Source organism: Melopsittacus undulatus, chromosome 4 (assembly GCF_012275295.1).
Source record: "Melopsittacus undulatus isolate bMelUnd1 chromosome 4, bMelUnd1.mat.Z, whole genome shotgun sequence".
Taxonomy (NCBI): Eukaryota; Metazoa; Chordata; class Aves; order Psittaciformes; family Psittaculidae; genus Melopsittacus; species Melopsittacus undulatus.
In genome coordinates, this window is record NC_047530.1 from 18,044,987 (window position 1) to 18,063,378 (window position 18,392).

Consider the following 18,392-nt stretch of genomic DNA (forward strand, 5'->3'; position numbering starts at 1 on the left):
GCTTACTCTGTTGTTAAATGACAAAGAAACAGCCATAGTAAATCTGAGGTCAAAATATTTTAAAGCTGTTATGGATATTTAAAGAAAACTGATACTGTTCACAGCATATTCTGACTTTTCTAGGCACTGGAACTCAAAAGCATTAACTGTGCTTTAGTTTTCGTATCTAATTGCTTTGAAGTGGATGATATGTGCTGTTGAAATGGTGTTTTAGTTTGCACAATGTTAATTTCTGTATGGAAGATATGTTTTAATTTGTTCCAGAAGGAAACAGCCATACAGAAGTCATACAATTGTATTTTGCATGTACAATAATTCTGTGCATTTTCAAGTGCATACCATCTGTTCAGCTTTTTGTAAGCAAGGCACAGTTTTAATAGAGCCTCTGGAAATATAGGCATAATAGTCAGTCTCAGCCAATATAGTGTAGTGAGTGCACAGAGCAACAGGTGTAGAGGCCTTTGTTCTCTGTACTCTGCTTTGACAGGTCACGGGTCTGCTCTCTGTTGCTTCAAGTATCTTTTCTTTTAAAGTTAATATACTGGCTGTAGTCCTCACTTGGAAAAAAAGGTGAAAACACTGAGATGAGCTCATCTGGGAGAAAACAAATACATATAACTGTTATTTCAAAGCCAGATTTGGTGAGGTCTGAGCACTTTTGTTTCTGATTGTTGAATACTTCCCTGACTTGAATCCTAAGTGAAAGGAAACTAAATGTAATCCTTAAAAGATTTCCCCCTTTTTTTTTTTTGTGGAGACAGTGCTATTGGTAGCTTGTTCAACAAAGGTATAAATGATTCCTGATGATTTTTTTCTCAAACTCATTTATGTTCCTAGAGTAAAATATGATGCTTATCGGGAACCTTCCGTGTGTAATGAACAATGCTAAGCATAGAGATCCCCTCTTTGTTGAGTGCTGTCAGTACTGCTGGGATAAAGGGATTCCTGCTTTCCCCTTGCAGGGTAGAAAAAAGCAGTATCGCTGAGAATATTAGAACATTTTTAGCCTATAACTTTTTAGTTTTTTGCAATGTTTTTGGTGTGGCTTTCTATTTCCACTGGTATCTCTTTTTAGGTCTTAGTGTTTTTCACTTAAACCTGAATGTTATGCTCAAAAGAATGTTTATATGAAATGGGCCTAAAGTTCCAGAGGAATGTTATGCTGCCCGCATGACCGCTCAGCTAACTGGGCTGTGCTGCCAACTTAAAAATCTCTTCCTGTTGTGGGGTGGGAGGACCTCATTAGGCTACAGTTGGAAACCCAAACAGATTTGAAAAATTAAGGAGGTGGGTGAATATAATTACAGATTTTAAATGCACCTGGTGCATTTTATTTTGTCTGATTTATTTCCATTTCAATCTGTTCTTAATCTGTACTAATTTTATTTTAGAAAAATGTTTCTTTGATTTTTAGGTTTGGCTTCTCTTGTCCTTCCTCTGCAACATTTATATAGAATTTTGCTCTTTAGCTTGCCGGAAGCCCTGTCCCCACCACTGCCAGGACACTTTACTTTCCCTGAAGCTTGCCTTTTAGCTTCATGCCTGTTTTCATTGCTCAGGAAGCCTATTCCATCCTTAGGCAGAGTTTTTCCACAAAGCCTTCTGCTTTGGGAGCCTTCAAAGCCTCTCCTCTATTTCCCCTGTCTGGGTGCCTTTAAAAATACAGAGATCTCCTTGAAAAAATATTTTCCCTTCTTGCTCAGCCTCATGAATGTCTTCAGCTAGCCAACATGCTTGGGCTTCCTGAGGAGTGGGCTTCCTGAGGAGTGGGCTTCCTGGGGTGATAGCACAGCCATGCATCTGTGGTTGTAGTACTGCAGCAGCAGCCTGGCTTTGTCTCAGTTCGTAGCTGCTCACTGTTTAGTGTGCAAGAGACATGAGCAGGGGTGACCCATGAGACAGTGTCATGCATATGTAGGATACAGGCCAAGTTATGCTTTAGTGCTTAAAGTCCCTTTATGCTTTAGTCCCTTTCCTTTTTCTCCTGTGCTTGTTCTTTAGTTGAACTTCTTGATGTACTACCACCATGTTCTTATTTCTTCTGACACCCTTCCTCAGATGAGGTTGCAGTTCTTGTGGCATAGATGGAGACAGTTTAGCTGGTCAGTAAGCAGGTAAAACAGATCTCCTGGTATAAAGCAGTGCCAGTTTAGTGTCAGAATCATGGTTGGAGGATTTCCATTGAGAATCCTACAAAGATTGCAGACTGCTGTTGGGCAAGCTACTACCTAGTTCCATACCATGAGTTATTGTGAGTTGTTTTTAGTCATGCAATTTAAGGCATGTTACTGCCACAGTGGACTCAGTGTGCTGTGTACCTGTAGTTTCCTTTCCCTGTATTTTGAACAGAGGTAACATTTGTTTGCTTCTTGTGGCACTGATGACAACAAGGAACATCTAATACTTACCCTCTGGGAAATACCACTTGGCTGCAAGCAAAAAGTAGTTCTCTGAGCCAGGAGAAGCACTCTCTTCTGTGTTATTTTTCCTGTGAATCTGAGTCTTTAATTAAGTTTTTAATTATTTGCTCTAGGCTTCAAAAGAATTATCTAAAGCCAGGCAGCTACAATAGGAAATTAATTAGGGTGAGGCGAGCAATACGACTATCATTTTAAACTAGGCATCCGAAAAAGGAGGTAAAATTTCTTATTTTAATTTCCCTTTGATTTTCAGCCGTGTTACTTGGCAGTCCCTAAACCAGCAGGGTGTAGCTAAAGCCTCCATGACATTCTGGGACAATAATTGCATTTATTGTTTTTTCCTTTGCTTTCTAGTCCAAACCATATGTTTCTGCCTTTTAAGATTAGCCCTAGGCTCTGCTCTATCTCTGTTAAGGGGTTGTCTGCTTAGGGAAAGAGCCTGGAATAGCTAGCACAACAGCTATTCTGTATGGGAGGCAGTTAGTGTGGAAAACAGAGGGTGAGTGTGGAGCACTGGTTGTATTTCAGTTAATGTCAGAGCTCATTTCAGTGCACCACCTCCAGATAGGCACGCCATAAGGCTGCCAGCTGTGCACAGTGAGCAGCTGTATGGAATGGCACTGACAAGTTTTTCTGTCAGTTTTCCTTCTTGTGGCCTATCTATCTACCAGTCAAGCCTGTTCATTTACTATGGATGTAGCTTCCTCTTTATATACCAATAGTCTGATATTTTAACTACATATATCTAAATTTAAACTGATTGTTAGGGTATCATTCATACATTAAATATGCTGTCTTTGCAGATTATGGTTAAAAAATGGTCAATCCCTTGTCCTCTGCCTTTAAGTAGCGCTGTAGAGACCCTACAGGTAAAGTGCATGCTGTTTTGAAGTTCTAATTTTGTTAGCAACTAATACTTTTTTCTTTCTTTTTTTTTTTTAAGATTAACACTTTCAGAATGACTTGTAATTTAAATTCCTTCTTCTCTTAATCACCACAGAAACTAAAAAGTTTCATGTCTGTGGTTTGGGCTTATTCTTTCATTATGCCTTTTTTTGTATGTATGTCTTACAGGTTTCAAATTCTACTGGGGATTGTAAAGCAAAGCTCTTTCATCTTTCAAAAGAGGTAATCTCTATTAACAATATGCAAACTTAAAGGGGGGTGGCAGTTTTCATGGAATAGGGGTTTAAACTCTGTACAGGATAAGCTATTCTTCTGTAAAAATAGTTATAGGGTGCTGAAATATTTCCTATACCTGCTGCCAAGTGTTATCCAGTCTCACTCTTTTTTATATGAAGGCTGGCTGTCCAAGTTAGCATTTATGAAAACATTTTACAAAGTATAAAGTATAACAGATGCAGCAGTGGTCAGCCTCATGATGCAGTCAGATCAAGCCAGCTTAATATGCCCTCAGCTGGAAGTCAGTGCTGCTTGGCTGTATGCACACTTTTAATTCCTAGCGAGGTAGAACAGGTTTCCTGAAACTGCCTGGACCTAGCCTTAGTTTTTTCTTACCTGAAGCAAATTATTCAGGCCTAATGCAATCTTGTGCATTTCACTGGATGCCAGCTCTGGTATTTGTTGATCTATGTGGCAGTTAAATCATATCATCATCCATCAAGGCTTGCAGGAGAGGAAGTATCATGTAGAACCCTAGTCTCTCTGGGATGAACAGGAAGGGAAAAAGGTAAGAATGAATCTGGCATATGACTGTAGTGTAGTGGAATTTAGGAGGGACAAGGTTGTACTTCTCTGAAAAAAACAAAACCCAGCCCCACCCTCCTAAGAAAAAGCTGGGTGAATCTTGGGCAGTGCAAACATGAGAGAAATGTTTTCTGTAGATCAAAGAAGAAATTTTACTTTGACCAGAAACATCTACCATGGGATTCTGGCCTTTTGTGCTTTGAAGAATCTTGGGATTCATCTCTACTTCTTTAATTTTAACTTTATCAATAGGAAGTGGCATATTTTTACCAGTGTGGGCCTGATCATGCCAGCATGGAAGTGTGTTACAGTTCAGCGTACTCCACTTGGCAGTTGAAGCTGTAGTAGATGATTCGTCTCTTTTATTGCAAGTTTTTGGAATTATTTACCACTGACTGTGTGGCTGCAACTTTATGTACCTATTTTAAAATTTCAGGTGCCAAAGCATGTAACATTTTTTGAATGCCGTATGCAAATTTTTGTTACGGAGTAATAAGAAAAAAGTGAAGTCAGGATGAAGGAATTGGTTATTTGACAGGTAGCTATGGGTATTAGAATTTAGGAAGCTTCTTAGAAAATCCCATGAATGATTCACTGACTCTGGGGCAAATCTTACTCTTTATGTAAGCACCTGGCCTCAGTATAGCTAAACAAGAATCTTTCAGTTGTCATATACAGCGTGACTTCTGCTCATGAAACAGTAAGCTGTCACCACCACTTATTGCAAAGGTCCTTTTTTTGTGAAATAATTCAGATGCCATTCTTTATGGTGGAGATTTATCCAAAGCATCAATGTGGAGAGATTTCCACTGACTTCAAGCACTTGAACCAAATTCTGAATTCATCCACATATTTTTCTAACCATTTGTAATAGCAAACAATCTATAAGATATTTTTCTTCTATTTTAGAGTGCTTATGCAATACCAACGATGGCCTTCTCTTTTCTCTGCCATACGTCAGTCTTACCCATCTATTGTGAGCTCCAAAGGTAATGTATGAAAACACATGCAATATTAAAATGTGATAGTATTTATGTAATATTTTCCCTAAATCTTGAATAAATTTTATTTTCAAGTCAGTGCATCAAAAAATGCAAACTAGTAGTTTCATGTATTTGGGAAATGTACAGTTTTAGCCTGTACTGGCTTTTCCTCTCTTACAGGAGAGAAAAGTAGCAAATATGATTCCATCATCAATGTCAGTACATTGTCCTGGCCTGGACAATCAGGAGAAAAAAGGCCATTTGCTAAGGTACTTATTAGTTAATTTTTATTGCTGTAGCTGAATCTGCATTTGGTCACATCTTATTCAGTGGGGGGTTTTTGACCCAGATTCTGTTCCTGGCTCTGAATATATGTCATCCTGTATAAATTCAAATTTTGATTTAAAAAATACTCTGGAATGTCTGAATTTCCTACAGGATGGGGATGATGTTTCTTGTCTCCTTTGAGACTGCTGTGAAAAGTGCCCTTTAATGATCAAATTAAAAATCATTTAAAAACCCCTAAATATTACTGACAGCACAGACCTCAGCAAATCCTCAGTTACTATAAATTAAGCCAATGCTCTCTTATGAAAGGCAAGCTGCTCTGGAAGTTGTATTGTGTTTTAATAGTTCATGATACAGATTCAGCAGCACTAATTTTCTGGTTTTTTTGTGTGTGTGTTTTAGTCCATCCAAAAGTAGAATGCAGAATGTAACTGTCACAGGAATTGGTCTGAGTTTCCTAATTTACTTTTTGTCCGCTCTGTTTGGGTACCTGACATTTTATGGTAAGTATATTCTTCAAGTGTTCTTTAGAATGAAAGCTAATAATAATGACAAATGCATTCTGATTGGTGTACTTCAGGCTTTTTCTGTGCACTGGTGTACTTGAAAGCTCTGAAATTTTCTTTTGAAGACTTAAGAATTTGCCTGACACTGGAAAGTGTTACAGTCTCATTGACTTCTCAATGAGTAATGTAGCTAAACTTTGCAGGGTTTATGCCCTAAAATGCTATACAGAAAGATGAACCATCAGCTGCCGTTTAGGGATGGTTATGTTCTCTAATACTATGCAATTGCCACTATACTGCTGGACTTATTGTCATTTATATTCTGAGAAGGGATTTATTGTGATCTGTGAGAAATTCTGCGAACTGGTAATAGTCTGCTCATCCAACAAGGCTGAAAGGTCTGTTCTAAGACTGTGTCTTCTAGGGCATTTATAATTTAATTAACCTGGTGATATCCCAGCACATTTTTTGTCTCTGAGGCTGTTGCCTTTCATGAGAGGAATTTGACCCACAGCAAGCCAGCCCTAATGTTAGGGAGGTGTGAAAGTTTGCAGCATTTTTTCCTTGTCTGATACAGCTTGGATACAAAGCACGTATTGCTTTTCTGTTCTGTGTTTGTATTTTTACAACTCAGTTGGAGCTAACAGTAGCTATTGCACTAGAAATCTGCTGTAAGTGGGGGGAAAAATCCCATGAGTCATCCACTTTAGGAAAGCTTTATTTTAAAGGATTGCACAAAGTGAATTCTTTGTGATATCTTTGTTCATGTGTAACATAAAGACAACCTAGAGAAGTCCAGAAAAAGAATAATTACAAGGAATATGAGAAAATTAGAAGGTGCATGAAGACATACCTACTTCTGTGTCTTGACTTCAGTGAAGGGCAATGACAAAAGACTGGGGAAGGATTTAAAGATTTAAAAGGATAAGCATGGAGCTGGGCTTCCTCTAGCACATGCTCCTGGGCTCCAGAAAGTTGTGTTGATATCTGATGTAGGAACTCAGCCAAGAAATGCACAACTCTTGGAGAAGTTGTCGACATAGCACTTGATGAAGTAAAAATATACTTTTTTTATTTACGAAACAGAAAAGTGGGTTGCATGTAACACTTCCCCTGACAGATTCTGTAGAGATCTTTCATTTTTCTTTGCTATAAAGTTTATGTAGCAGTGTGCTTCAGTACCAGTTCACTAACTCTACATTTGGACTTTTGAATACTTATGGGTACAGTTTCTTTTGAGTTTAAACATAGATGACTTTGGTATTCTTGTATTTCCCAAGAACACAGAAAGATTTTAGACCCGTTGTCTACATAGTAGCCTTTTTTTTAAGGGTCCATCCTAACCTTGACAGAAGTGTCTATTTCATACAGCAGTTTTGATATCCTGTCACATGTCAGTGTGATGTCTTTCTGAAGAATTGTCATTTGGCTCTCTGTATCCTGCTGTAAATTGGTTACTACTATGTGGTTTTGCTCACATAGCACACACTATCAAATTGAATCACCTCTGCTTGGTGATCATAGAATCAACTAGGTTGAAAAGACATGTAGGATCATCAAGTCCAACCTTTATGATCTGTTTTCTGGAATAATTTCATACAGATGCTATCACATAAATGCATCACAGTCATCTGTTGGGAATCTTTTAATGTCTTCTGAAACCTCACCCTTTTTATGAGATTATTACATGCTAACCTGTGTTGATTGGAATTAATAAAATTACTTACAAGGGACAGTAAGGCAGTAAGACAGAAGAGTTCTGGTTAGAATTACTTTTCCTTTCAGAGTGTTTTGTAGTTCTTGATGGCCAGGTTGAGGTAGTGTCCAACAAAGTATCAAGAATATTGGCTTTCAGCAGCTAATAATCCCAGATTTCCATAGAGTTTTGTACCTTTTTCCCCTAAGTATAAGGGTATATCCGTCTGTAACTGTCTGAAAATGTTAATTTGACACTCACAATCCTTTGAAAAATTATATGGGGAATCTTGAAACCTTTAATAGCATATAGGCCGCTATTAGTGTTTCCTGACTGTCTCCATGTGGTTTGTAGGAAAACCCAATTTTGAGTGACACTGAGAGATTGAGCAGGCAGTGCAGGATAGCCATCTGGCTCCACATGAGGGCTCAACAAGGAGTTTAAAAAAGAAAAAAAGGGAGGTAAAAATTAAAACAGTAATAGTCCTAGAAACCATCGGAGTTCCTGTTGCCTTTGCTGTGTCTTTGGGACAAGGCCCTGACTTGTTCTGTAGTCTGTTTCACTGGTACATTTCTGTTTTTCTGCAAGCCTGGTTTCTTTCAGTAACTTTCATAGACTTGAGAGCCAAACAGTGGATGTCTGAGAGAGTTTATTTTGGTGTCATGTCATCTCCCCCCTCCTTGCAAGCTTTTTTTTTTTTTTTTACTTTCTGGTTTTCTTGCTTAATTAACTTCTTTAAATAGTGAGAATCTGTTCCCTGTTCCTAAAACACCAGTCTGAGAAAATTAAAGCATTTTCTTTTAAATTGAAAACAAAAGGAGAGTTCCCTCTTTGAAAACAGACATGCTTCATCTTTCTGTGGTTCAGATGGTTTGTTCTGTTCTCTGTGAATTTAAAACATTGTGCTGTGACTGGACCTTGGAAGCTGTGGTCCATTCTGAATTCCAAAAGCACTAAAGTCAACGTCTGCCACAGAATACCCCCAAAAGTCAGGGCAGTACTTGCAGAGCTTTCAGAGCTCTGGCTTTTGCTGTTAACTTAAAATGTTCACCTTAAAGTGGCAAACTCAAAGGTAAAGATTGTTTGGGTTTTGTTTGGTGGGATTTTTTTTTTTGGGAGAGATGGGGATCTTGGGGGGTGGGGTCTTTTTTTAAATGAGAAATATCTGTCAAAAGTGTAACTGATGCTAGTTATTATTGTGTGTCATCCAGCAATACATTGCTAACTATGGCCAGTAAAAGCACTTGCACTAGCATAGTTTTGAACATTCCCTTCTTCCTTTAAATTAGAATTGTAGCTTTTCTTCCAAACCATGAAATTCTGCCTTGTACATCACCTAATGTTTCAGGGGGAGGGAGGGTGGGGAGAAAAGGAATGCAACTTAGAAAAATTAATTTGCTTCTGGCTTTCTAGTTCAACCCAAAGAATCTAGTGTTGAACGTTTCAGACACATAGAACAATCATAGAATCAACTAGGTTGGAAAAGACCTTTAAGACAATCAAGTGCAATCATTACCACAGAACTGCTGAGACCACCACTAAAGCATGTCACTGAGGGCCTCAGCTGCACTGTTTTTGAAGACTTGAACACAGTTTTTGAACACAAGTTTTACTTGGGGCCTGAAGTCACCACATGTTTCTTTTGGATGCTTTCTCCTTCATATTTGTATCTTGTAGCTTTGGCTTCAGCAGAGGCTCTCCAGTGACTTGCCTCCTGAAGTATTTTCAGTTTTCTGGAGGCTGCGTGTCCTAGTGTGTCAGTAATGCCAGAGCATGTGCAACTACTCCACGTTAGTCACAGGCAAATTGATCAGTTTGAATGGAAGCTTAATATGCATTGTTCATTATCTTAGTTCTCAAATTATTAACAACGTAATTATTTTTTTGTTCTTGTTTTCAGACAAAGTGGACTCTGAATTGCTACAGGGTTACAGCAGGTACCTGCCTCATGATACTGTCATCATGACTGTTAAAGTAGCCATCCTGTTTGCTGTGCTTTTGACAGTCCCTCTAATCCATTTCCCAGTAAGTGCTCCTCAACATTTTGAAGCTGGCAGTAAGCAATGGTAATGCTAATGGTTTGCAGACTGCAATATTTCAGTCACATCTAGTCTTGTGTATCGTATTCACTTGTCAGGTGATTGATCAAAGACCACATATTTGCATATGTTCCATGAAAGCTCAAAAATAACAACTAACCACTAAGCTAATTTGTGCTCTCGAGACAGATTTCAGATTAAAACTAGGCCACAGCCTTGTTTTTAATTTAGAGAATCCAGAACTTCTAAAGTTTATTTAGTTTGATTTTTTTTGCCTTTTTTTTGTTTTGTTTTTTCCTTACCCCTTCTTAAATTGAATTTTGCTGACTTGGTTTTTCCTTTCTGCATACACGCACTCACACACAAACACACTTATATTTGAAAACTCAATTGTAAATTAGAAACACATATTGACCTGTTTTACCAAAAAAAACTACTTTAGATGATCAGTACCATGACTGAACTGAAAATTCATTGTTAGGACCAAAAAAATGTGTGCAAGCAAAACTGTGTATCTGTAAGTAGAGTATAGAAGCTGGCAACATGCTGACATTTGCTACCAAGCATGCTTAAAGAGACAAAGCATTATCTCCCAGACCTTTTTAGTCCCTGCAAAAAGGAGTAATTCCTTAAGACTAATGGCCATGTGATAAATACTGCTTTAATACTAAAGTAAACTCTGTGCTACAGAAAGGCAAAACATTTAACTGTTACTGAATTTTTTGCATTTTGATTTTTTTAAAATATTTTTTCACATCTTGAATGATGTCATTCCTAAGTTTATGAAACTGAGGTAAGATTAAGTGTTGTATTTACCTATGCAATGTTTCTCTTCATATCATGTAGGCAAGAAAGGCTGTATGGATGGTGTTTTTCTCTCATCTTCCTGTGTCGTGGATTTGCCATATCCTTGTCACTTTAACACTGAATACAATTGTTGTGTTGTTTGCGATGTACGTGCCAGACATTAAAAATGTATTTGGAGTAGTTGGTAAGTTGTTGTGGTTGTTGATTTTTTTTTTTTTAGCTTTTCTTCAGGAAATTCATTAAAATAATAAGTTAATATACTTTAATCTTGCCCTAAGTAAAAACTCGCTTTCTGTTTTTTTAAAGGTTCAACCACATCAACATGTTTGCTTTTTGTTTATCCTGGACTATTTTATCTTAAACTTAGCAGAGAGGACCTTTTATCACGACAGAAACTTGGGGTATGCTTTTTCTAATATGTGCTAATTATATTCAAATGGACTCATTTTCTATTCATCTCAATATGCTGTAGAGCACGTAATCCAAGGGACAAAGTTCTTGCTCACAGATTTTGTGAATTGTAGTTAGAACATTTTGCTCTGTTTCTCATGATAACTCTATTCTTTCTGAAACTCCTCCTCCACAAGAGAATTTTGACTAGTAGTTATCCATATGCTGGACTGCTGAGCTGAATACATGCTTTTCCCTATAGTTTTCAGATGTTCACTTTTAATCCAATTTCTCTTCAGTTTTTATGCATTACTCTGATGTTGTCTGGGCAGCTGGGACAAAGCCAAACTGCATTTAAGTGAAATGGTGTTTATGCTTGGTTATTATGTAAGCCTTCTCAGAAACGTCTTCCCCACCCATCCCTTTCTTTTTTCCCCCTCCCCCCCTTTCTTTTTTCTTCTCTTTATGGTTTCTCTTTTGGTGTAGTAGGTTAAACTCCAGCTGGAATTTGTGCAGCAGCCTGCTTTTTGCACTATAACTGTCTTCATTTTAACAACTGCTCAGCAAAGCGACTTCATTACAGTGGCTAAAATGCTGACAAGCTTTTTATGCATAAGTCCTTCAACCATTCTTACAATTCAAAGGGCTGCTCTTTTATTGACAAAATAAGGAGTCTGAAAAAGCGTATAATAATGATGTTCTCGGACTATTTAAAGTCTTGACTAGTTCCAACAGTTTTGGGGCCTTGTTATAAATCGGCAGGCAACCATCTCTTGAGTTGTAGTTTTATAATCATCTAGCTATTCAAAAATATAGAGTGCATTGTAACTTTAATTAAATTTTGAGTCAAATACAAATTCAGTTTCTTAATTTATTCAATTGTATCTGCAGACAGAAAGTGTGAGCAGGCAAACTAACTTCTCTCAGAGTTCCCAATGAAACTGTCCCAGAGAAGGCTCAGTTTAGTTTTTCCCTAAACAGATACCTTGTGTTTGAAGACTCAGTAATCTAAAATATTAAAGATTATTTTAAAAGACATTACTTAAACGTGTTCTTACAGGATTTTTTCATCATTAGTTCTGATCCTTAGAAATAATGTAAATAATTGTTTGCTTTTCTTTCTTGACAGGCATGTGCATTGGTTGTTTTTGGTATTTGTGTTGGCCTTCTCAGTTTAGTTCTAATAATTTTCAATTGGACTGACCAGTAACAGATTGTTGTTAGTGTCTCAACTGAGCTTCGGAAGGACAAGAACCAGAGACATGTCAAAACTACCAGGATGAATGCTGGATATCCTCAGGGAAACATTGACCAAAGCTATCTGTGGAAGAAATAATGCTGGTTTTCACTGCATTAGTGATGTTCCCTTAATCTTGAGTCACTCTCTTCACTTACTGGACAAATTAGTCTTTGCCATTCTAAAATAATAGTTTTTAATTATGAAATCATGATGGGTAAAAAGGTCTCTTGGATTTCTGCAATGCAAAAATGCTTCAGTGCATGTGGTGGACAAAGGCAAAATCCTGAACTAACTTTTGTTTCAAAGACAATGAGTTGGATAGATCTGCTATATAGATATGCTACATCAGTCATGATGTGCATATCTTGATGTGCGCATTTAGGGTAACACACACATTGTCCTAGACAGTGAAAGATTTCTATTGCTTGAATAATTTCCAAAATTTCAGCCAGTTCATATTAAGAACTGATTCCAGATGTTTACCCTAATTTATCCTAATATGGATCCAGAAACCAACTGTCTTAGCCCAGTTTAATGGGCACATCATGATAATATTTGTTAATTGTTTTTTGAAACACAGTTTTTATACTTCCACATACTAGAATCATACTGAAGTAATTTTTAAAATAGGTTTTGCCCATTTAGCATAACAGCTTTTAGTAGCATTGGGAAGTATTTCTATTTTGCTGTTAATAATAGACATTCTTCAACTAATATGTATTTTTGGATATTATTCAGTGCACCTCAGTATTTCTCCCAGTGAAAGACTTCTTTTGTTTTTATTATTCCTATTTTTACAAGTGTTTCATATTTGAAATAGTGTTTCTATATTTTATGTACTGTTGTATATCAGGTTTGGGTTTGAAATGTGAAATTCTGCCTCTGTTGAAGACAAAGGACATCTTACGTTTATGGAACCCTAATTTTACTTTGTATCTCTATGAACTTCCATGTATTCTTTTATAACTCTTTTCCTTGCATAAATGAAATGTGAATGCAGTTTTCAACACCCAGCCAGGTTCTGTTAAACATGGTATTGAGGAGCCACCATGGAAGTTTCTCGTATTAGTAGAAAAGTAGTAAAGCAGTAGCTGATAGCATGGTAAGGTTTTTAAAATTTGTTTTTATCAGATGGGATCTGATAACTTTAAACTCTCTTGAGACTGGGCTATTTTATGCACTAAGGAAGAAGCTAAGCCTCCACAGAAAGGGCATGTGAAAAGTTAAGAAATCAGCCTCAAATGGTAAGATTGAGAGATTGGGAAAGATCTTCAGTATTTCCAGATGCAATCATTGTTTGAATTAATCTTAGCACTTTCACATCTGGGAAGTGGAATAAGACACAAATGAATTATAGTGAAGTGATGCATCTGTGCAATATAAAAGCAGCATTTAAGTAAGTTTTCTGCCCACAGGGTACAGAGTTAGCAAATTAGTTGACGGTTGCCATAAAGTTCTGCTGAAACAGTTCTGTTAATATAAATGCAATTGAATGTGCTTGATCCTCACTTGACTGTAATAGGGAGGAACAGCAAATAGCAGAGTTGGAATTGTGTCCTTTATTCCTGAGATGACAGGCTAGGATTTCTCATGCCAACAGGTCACTCGATTCTCCAGGGATTTATAAGATACTCCTTGGTTTTGACAGATGGCCTGAAGGCACCCAGGTGGTGCAGCTTGGTACTGCTTCAGGAATCTTTTTTGCTTGGGGAATATCAGGATTTTAAAATAGAATAGACATTTTGACATGTGGTGAGGCTGGGGAACAGACATTTGGTAGAATCCCAAAGAAAAGGGTCCCAAAGAAAAGATTGCAGTTAATTTTATCTAGTAGACATTCCATGGCACAAGATGAACCATCTAACAGTTTGTCAGTACCAGAAACAGCATGTCCAGTCTTGGCCAGAAGTTCGCAAGTACTGTGGCACTGACAGTGGCTTCTGACAAGTGTGTTTTACTTACAGAAAACCAGCATGACCACAAGATGTGACATGTTACTTGCAAAAAAAAAAAAAAAATGAACTGAGTGAGCTCACTCAGGGGACAAGAAAAGTGAGAGGAGGGTGCTAGGACTGGGATTAATCTTTTTCAGCAGCAGCAGCCATTAGGTAGCACAAAACATCATGCTTTGTCCAGCAGTTTTGCTTCAGCAGGTTGAAGTGTGTGTGTGCACATAAGGGGTGCCTCTAACTGGAGAGGTCTCTTGTCTCCTTTGATCAAGGGATTGAGCAGATTTTCTCAGCATTGTGGAAGTATTCATGGTTGAGGCTTCCTCCCCATCTTGCCTTTACTCTTGCAGGTCTCCCAGGTTGTTTAACTCTTGATAACCAGATGTAGCTGTCTTCCTGCCTGCACCTACCGTCTAAAAGCTGTGTTTCACAGGTTTTGTTACACTTTAGGGATTTGGTCACTCAGTATCTCTTGGCAGTAGTGCAAAAAGCTAAATATATACCTCATAAAAATGTACCTTGAGAAAGCGATGACAGCTGTACATCAGGAAGTGATTTTCTGTCTGACTGAACCAAAACATTTTAGGAAACCTGGAGACCCTGCGTTCTGTGAATGAACTGCAAGGTGTTCTGGGTTTTGTTCTGTTTTCTTTCCAGACACTAGAGTTTAGGAGGAATATTTATTAGAAATTTCATGGAGGTTGTTTCTCATTTAGTACATGCTCTTGTAGCATACTGTTGAGTAAAACTTGTAGGATATGACTGCAGTCACTTTATTTTACATTCCAACCAGCAAGACTTCTGTGAAGGTACAGAACGTTGGCAAAGCTTTACTAAGTTCTTTCTCTTTCCTCCCCCTGAAAAAGGTGAATCTCGCTGTGCACTGTGATGCTCTCTGTACACTGTGATGCTGTTTTCACACACAAGCAGTTGGCTTTGTCTGCATTGTCTTGAAAAATGTGACAGAGAAAATATCTGAAATAGTGTTAATTTTACAGCTGATTCCTGTAATGCTATGGAAATCACAGCATCATTGCTTTTAATCCCTGAGTGTTATCATAACTAACCTGGCTATTACCTAATTGTCCTAGTAGACAGACTTTAGAATGATGAATACCAGTGTGTGAAGTTAATACTTTGTGAGAATGAATGGAAGCAATTTACACCTCTGCTGGAGCTCCATTATTACATTTTGTTTGTGAAGCAGAAAAGATAGCAGCACAGGGGTTACAGAATGTAACTGAAAAAGAGTTAGAAATATGGCTACTTTTAAGTTTCTATGATACATAGTTTAAAATATGGAAGGAGGGAGAGAGCCAGAAAGAAAAAGAACAACTTTTTCCATACTTACAAAAACGTATAAATGCTTTCCACAGTGAAAAAGCAGAGAAAGGACTTTGGGTTTATCCTTTGCATCCCTCACAGGAGAATGTTCTGTTTGTTGTGCCTGCATAAGCGTTTCACTACAGTTGTGCACTTATGTGCATTTTTTTTGAGCAAAACAGGCTTCCAGCCTGGAACTCTGTGCTCCCTCAAGTGCTGATAAATAGGTTTTTTATTTATTCTTGTGTACAGGGTTGGCTTTTTTTCCTTCTGAATTTGAGATTTATGAATTTCAGCGTTCTGCTTTGTTTACCTATGGTTAGCATTTTCTGACCTTCTTTGCTGAAGATTTGTCAGGAATGGGTGAAGGGGCCCACCGTTTTTCTGAATTCGTTGGGAAAGGTTGCCTTTCCCTAGCTGACCAAGAACAACAATGATGGGAAATGAATTGGTTGCCTTTGGTTTGTTTTCTCTCTTTCTCCTGTTTCATTCCTGTCCTATTGAAAGCTGGTCAAATTTCAGATGGACTGTGGTAAGCTGGGTGTGGAGAGTGGCTTTTATAAACAGCATTGTAGGAACCAGTACTGCAAAACAAAAGCACTCTACACCTCTTTGTTTTGTGGCAGATGCTCATGCTTTATTGCCATGTTTCGAAGCAGTTTGTATCTTAATATATTACTTTTCATGACAATAAATATGTTTAAAATTCTCTTGTGTGTCCCTGTATAGTGAAAATTGAGACACTGTGAAACTGTCCCATCCTCTTTCTGTCCCTCCTTTCACCTTCCCCTTCAGTTTTTATTAACACCAGTTGATGACACTAGACAGGAAAGTGCCATTAGCTGAACAGTTCAAGTTATCACTTGGGAGTGCAGCCTGGGTGTGAGGGTGTGGGTCTACGCTGCTCCATCCATGTCCTGCAGGCTCAGCTTGCACCTAGTGCACAGCTCATGACTGAAGGCCAATGCTGGCCATGGCAGACATTTTCAGTGTGCCCAAGTTGGCTTTTTTTGTAAGAGTTTGTCTATTTGAAATATGGAGATAGCTTTAACTTTTGTAACATGGGAAGACTGCTGATTTGGAGTTCTTAAATCATTTAGGTTGTGTAATATACTTAAGGTGCTGTATTTCCAACCCTAGCAATCTTAATGAGGATGAGACCATGATGATGCAGTGGGATCTGTCTGATTGAGCTGCTGGGACAAATGTTAAATCCTTGAGCAGCTCAGCTCACAAGTGCATTGTTTGCATGAGAGAGAATATGGGCTTCAGCTTTATTACTGTCTTTCTTGTGCTGCACAAAGTATCATTTTGGTATGGATCTGGAAGTCCATGCCCCTACAGCTTTAGTCCGTGGTGCCCACATGGGAGCTGTCAATCCATGCTTGCGTGTTCCGAGACTCCATGGGCATCCCTTTTGGACAGGAGTGGAACAGGGTTATGGACCTAGGTGGGTATTTTGCCTGACCCACTGTGGCAAGTCTCATATAAAATAAATTCCTAACATTAATTTTGAGGATTATTTATGGCAAATATGGAACATTTTTGTTAGTTTCAGCCAATGCACATTCAGCATTGCACCAGGTATGTGAGTGAAGGCAGAAGTCTGGCTGTTCTGGACAGAAATATCATTGCCTGTTGGACCTCCTTTCCTGATTAAATCTCATTTAACACTTTACCTGAAATTGTTGGCTTACAGTTGCCTTACATGTTGAAAGTGTTAGTTTCGGTTGCTCTGCTCACTGAGAAGCCTCTGGATATGTTTACTGCTACTTCCTTATGATTGCCAGTGGGAGAGATTTTCAGCATTATGGAAGTCCTGCCTGGTTTCTGCAGTTTGTGGTGGCGGTTTTGTAATTTGTGTTTCAGTAGTGATTGTCCAACCACACTTCGTGTGGAACTGGAATTATTACATTAATAGCTGGATGTATGTAGAAATTGCTTAACTCATGTCAAACCTGTGTGTCGTACAACAGATGTCCTCTTTCAAGTTTGCCCTCCTTCAGATTTGTTGTGGAACAGCCAGGGCATGATTCAAAACCCCTAGAAAATGAAGACCAGTACTTGTGTAACTCACGGGATTGTCATCTTTGCTTTGTATGTAATGTGTCTGCTCGGTGAAAGAAAAGGGACTGCTGACTCTGCAGCTGGCTCTGGACAGGTAGCAGTCATGCTGCTAGCCCCAGCTCAGGCTGTAGCTTGGCTTTGACAGCGAAGGGTGTCAATCCTAAAAATCATGCCTAGTTTGATGGCAGTAGAATAGTTGTGCACTTGTATGTGTTTTCCTTCATCAGTGTGGTTGTGTGACCCCTGCTCTCTTCTTGCTGAACCCAGCTTGAAATGGATATGAGATACAGTCTGGGGAGCCGTTACAAATTGTTTCTTCCAGACCTGTCTGCTTTCAGTGCTTGATTTTACAATGAGACCTTCTCTCCAAAAATGATGCAGAAAATAACTTGTCCATTGAGAACTGCACTTGCTATCCTATCAGGTATTGGTTTCATCAACAGCAAGCCTGCCTGTCCTGTGCTGTTCTGCTCCTCTCTATGAAACAAGAGGCAGCAGAAGAGATATGGGACCCTAACCCTAACCCTTGGGATGGTGCTGCTTTGAGATGGGTGCCTGGCTGGCCTGGCACATCAAGAAGGATGAAAAACTCCTGGAAACTCTTTGGGAAGGGCAGCCTCATGCAGCCAGGTGAGGTTCAGCAGGGAAAGCAGATGGCTTTGGTAAGCAGAAGTAGCAAGCAAGGTAATGGCTGCCCTGGGAGGGCTCTAGAGCAGGGCCCTGCTTTTTGCCCATAAATCATGGTGCTTTCTAATAGATGGGAGTGTGGCTCCAAGCGCTTTGAAAGGTCTAGGGGAGTCCTGAATAGAAGCAAAAAATGAAAAAAACCCCAAAACCCTCATTACTGTGCTGCTGGCTCAATTCCAGAGCTGTCTGAATGCTCACCCACATGGAAAGGGGTATCAGCAAATTTGCGTTCACTTAAGAATGTTTGTTCCGACTAGAGCTGGCACCAAACAGCACAAACCCCAAGTGCG

General features: G+C 38.6%; 1 protein-coding gene across 3 annotated transcripts in view; it reads left to right on the forward strand.

Annotated features, from left to right (window-relative positions):
- Positions 1 to 16,057, forward strand: part of SLC38A6 (solute carrier family 38 member 6) — a 43,156-nt gene extending 27,099 nt beyond the window's left edge. For 2 of the 3 annotated variants that reach the window (XM_034061988.1, XM_034061991.1), the window contains exons 9-16: positions 3,224 to 3,289; positions 3,495 to 3,548; positions 5,037 to 5,116; positions 5,801 to 5,901; positions 9,501 to 9,625; positions 10,486 to 10,630; positions 10,753 to 10,847; positions 11,966 to 16,057. In XM_034061988.1, coding sequence (XP_033917879.1) covers positions 3,224 to 3,289; positions 3,495 to 3,548; positions 5,037 to 5,116; positions 5,801 to 5,901; positions 9,501 to 9,625; positions 10,486 to 10,630; positions 10,753 to 10,847; positions 11,966 to 12,046 — 747 coding nt within the window. In that variant the 3' untranslated portion in view covers positions 12,047 to 16,057. The remainder of the gene's footprint in view (positions 1 to 3,223; positions 3,290 to 3,494; positions 3,549 to 5,036; positions 5,117 to 5,800; positions 5,902 to 9,500; positions 9,626 to 10,485; positions 10,631 to 10,752; positions 10,848 to 11,965) is intronic. The other variant, XM_034061990.1, reaches the window with a different exon arrangement.
- Positions 16,058 to 18,392: the final 2,335 nt, after the last annotated feature.